The sequence below is a fragment of the Micropterus dolomieu genome, linkage group LG11, assembly GCF_021292245.1.
Source record: "Micropterus dolomieu isolate WLL.071019.BEF.003 ecotype Adirondacks linkage group LG11, ASM2129224v1, whole genome shotgun sequence".
NCBI classification, from domain to species: domain Eukaryota; kingdom Metazoa; phylum Chordata; class Actinopteri; order Centrarchiformes; family Centrarchidae; genus Micropterus; species Micropterus dolomieu.
In genome coordinates, this window is record NC_060160.1 from 23,742,012 (window position 1) to 23,745,938 (window position 3,927).

The window sequence follows — 3,927 nt, forward strand, 5'->3', positions numbered from 1 at the left end:
TGGTGCATTTTTCTGTTAAAAATGCTAAATAACAACCTCAGAACATCGCCATGATTACAATACAACTACATAATACAATACATATTACAATACTACAGTAATACAGAAAACGTGATCAGATTCTTTTGTTACTGTATACTACTTTTATGAGTGGACACTCTTTTGTGTGTGTCATTTTAAGTATAGACATCTCTAAATTAAAAAGTAACTTCTGAAATGCAAAATAAATGCAATGTTCCTCTGCACTGAGCCTCATTTTGAGAATCAGTTTGAACCTAAAACAACTTTAGTGCTACCAGTAAATATGCAGGTCCGTTGGGAGGTAAGCGTTTATTTAAACAGATTACAGTGAAAGTGGAAGCAGCTTGTCTCATGTGATGCTCTACAGTCTTCCCTTCAAGAATCAGCATTCATTTTCTATCGTAATGATTTGGATTTTTTCTTCTCTCATTAACTATCGTCTTTCTGTTTTTTCCCATACCTTCGTTTTTCAAGGCGGCCTTCAGGACGCTAACACTCTTGGTTTTTCCTCCATGTTTTCTGTTTGTAAGTAGCCATCTAACCTCCATCTGACCTTCCTTTTTCCATCCATTTGTTCTGTCCGTCCTTTGGTCCCTGTTGACCTTCCTTTTCCTGTCAAGGTTCCGCTATATGTATGAGGAAAGTATGCACATGAATCCTCTGCTTTAAATTGATGTCTGCAGCCAGTTTCCATTCTGGTGGTAAATGATTGAAAGGAATACAACAACTTAAAGGAATATCTGTCCAAAACATATGCTTACACATGCTGTGCAATTTGTCAGAATAAAACAACTTTTTGCTACTTGTTACTACTACTTTTACAGCACAATACACGGAGAGGGTGCTGTTTTCCAGCACAGTGAGTTGTAAAAGGCAGATGAAGATACAGCTTCTGATACGATTATGCTTTTCAGTAAAGCGAAGGAGAAGCAGTGCTCACAAAGCAACATTAGAAAGGGGAGGAAGAAGCAGCTTCTGCTTGTCGCACTAATCATCTCTGAAATGTGCTTGTAATATTGACAAATACTAATACTAACAGTAAGCTACTAAATTATCTTAATTGTTTGCAGTGATTATACCAAAGTGTCATAATGAATTTTCCATAATGGACTGATATCTAACCAGCTGTTTTGTAAAGGTTGGATGAGGGTATATATGATATATAAAAAAATTATTTTCACCTCTGTGCATCTATTATCAATATTTAGTTGGTATGCTGTGTGGATATAAAAGGAACTGTTCATCATCTTGCTGCTGTTAAAATGTGTATTACACTGGAAACACACACTAACCAGCTCCTGGTGTGGTGTTTAGTGGCTTTCTTTCCTGTAAGTTAGTGTATTCCTTTAATTCACTTCAGCAGCTTTAGTGCATGTGTTGCTGTGTGAATCGTCCACATTTTAGACACACACCGCTGCAGGAAGCTTTCTTAGTAACCTCTTAGCTTAAGTGTTTCTATGTAATTATAACAAAATGTTTCTGATGCCTCAAGATTTTGTCAAATTTATATACTTATTTTCATATTTTTCTTTACAAATATCTTGCTGATATATTGCCTTAAATATTAGGGGCACAAAATCTTAGAAGTGAAAGCAATCCATTTGAAAATATACAGCATCACCTTTGTACCTTTTTTCTCCAACTGTTTGACTGACTAATCAGTAACTGAACAGCACTTTATTATTTTACTGTCAAGGCTGAGATATGATAATGGGTATGATAAGAAAATTGAGTTGAGCAAAGTAAAAGGGGTGGTTGTAGGGGAAAAACAAGTTGCAGAGAGATAAATGGAAAGATTGATGAAAGCTCTCTGATTAGCAGTGAGTTTTCTGTAAACTTTGCCTTAGCGGGCTGACAAATACTGTGTAATTACTGTGCGGAAATTGTCATTCACACACCACGAAGCAAAAATATTCTTCAATCTAGGTCAATATGGGCAACAGTACAGTTTGTTTCAATGTACTGTAACATGTTTGAATGTGCTGCACTGTGCTGGGCTGCTGCATGCCGGCATCTAATAACTGACTTCTTAAAATGTGCCCATTAAACCAGGCTACTCAGCTTACTCCAAGAGAGAGCGACATCCTTCTGCCTTTTCCCTATATCAACTTGTCAGCAACCCACTCTTGTTCCTACACACACAGAGCTTTAAAAATGAAATCTTCTCTTTTTATTTGTTTCTCTCTCATCTTCATACAGGTAGTTTCTGTCCCTTAACACTACGTTCATATGAACTTAGTGAAAGGAGGATGAGTATTTGGGAGTTTAGACCAAAATAATAAGAGATCTTTTATTAGAGTAAAGCAAGTCATTTTATACCATGGTTGTGGTTTAAAAAAAAAAAAAAGAGGCACATATTAATGTTATCCAATCACTGTTAGGCTGCATTCGACACGGCAGTTTAATAAAACAAAACAAGCCCTTAGCCAAAATGTTGTCCTGGACTGTCTTTGGATCAGTCATTATTTCCCCCAGGGTTTTCAAGAAATCCATTGCATAATCAATATTTTACAGCATTTAATGAGGGCATGAGCAACAGAAGAGTCTGTTGTATAATGTTAAGACAGTAAGAGCAGTTCTACAAATTAGAATTAGATACATATAGAACAGATCATAGTGGAATAAATCATCATTGTTGAGTCAATATTTATCAACTGAACTGTATCTATATTACTATTATTATATCATTATATATCTGTACCTTCAACAGATATTCCACCTATGAAATGTAAGTTTGGAGTGTCAATCACATGCCCCATGTAGGCTTGAGAGATGCCTGTAAAAAGGTCCACATCTCACATCCATATTTTGCTCAGCATGTTGCAAAATACAGTACATGCCATATCACAGCACTGGCCTCTTCAAAGCTCAGACAGAAGCAGCATATTTAACACAATTTGGGCAAAATGGTGAGTGTTCTGCAACATACTGAGCGTATAGATAAATGGTAGAGAAGCAAATAATGCTTCAGTAATGGTTAGGCGTTTTTTTTGGTCATCAGTTTAAGTGACACCCAGTCATCAGTATGACAACACGCAATAGATGAATAGGCAATCGAAGATAAGTATGTGTGTTATTTAACTTTAGAAGGACATGATGGAGTTGACAACACAGACATGTTGTTATGTCGTGCTTTCACAGATCTGTTGTGTGCATCTGCAGTCCCATGTGGGGGCCATTTCCTGCCATGATTTTATGTAATTTAACTGCAGAGACAAAATCAGAGGCGCACTTCTTTCAATTACTAATCAGCAGAGTGCAGGTTGATGCTGTGTTTTATGCATGGTGCACAAATTAATTCATTTTAACCTGGTTAATCCAGGGCCGTAACACAGTGTGTTGCAGTGGAGTGATTAAAGGCTTTAGTGCAGGAACAGGAAGCTGTGTGCCAATGTGGGCCCAGAGTCTTGAGCTTTTTACTGCACCCAAACACGGCAGGTTTCACTGAGAAATCCCTCTTTCCTGTCTGAAGTCGTGGGAATCAGTGAAACCTGCTGTTGTGTTTGGCTGAGTTAAAACCCTGCATTGTGGCACGTGGCTGCCTAACGCTGCCGTGGTAGTAAGTCAGTACTTCTGGGAGATGGCGTGTGTGATGATTTGATTCTCTCCCTCCAGGTTCGGTTCATGCCACATCTATAGCAGCCAGTCGCGTAGAGCAGGCTCTGTCTGAGGTAGCCTCCTCACTGCAGAGCAGTGCCCCCAAACATGGACCCCTGCACCCCTGGATGACCCTGGCGCAGATCTGGCTGCATGCAGGTATGCACAAGTACACATACAGTACTTTCATGAAAGTGTAACAGATAAAGGCTCGGGGCTGGTATTTAAGCTTTATTTTAAAATGAGATTTTAAACGGGGTTTGCTGAGTGAGGAAAAACTAGATGAGATGATGAGGTGGTTCCATGTTG

At 38.5% G+C, this 3,927-nt stretch overlaps 1 protein-coding gene across 2 annotated transcripts in view; it reads left to right on the forward strand.

Annotated features, from left to right (window-relative positions):
* The window catches only part of ttc7b (tetratricopeptide repeat domain 7B), a 33,294-nt gene that overhangs the window by 21,607 nt on the left and 7,760 nt on the right, over positions 1 to 3,927 (forward strand). For both annotated transcript variants that reach the window (XM_046063454.1, XM_046063455.1), the window contains one exon: positions 3,637 to 3,777. In XM_046063454.1, coding sequence (XP_045919410.1) covers positions 3,637 to 3,777 — 141 coding nt within the window. The remainder of the gene's footprint in view (positions 1 to 3,636; positions 3,778 to 3,927) is intronic.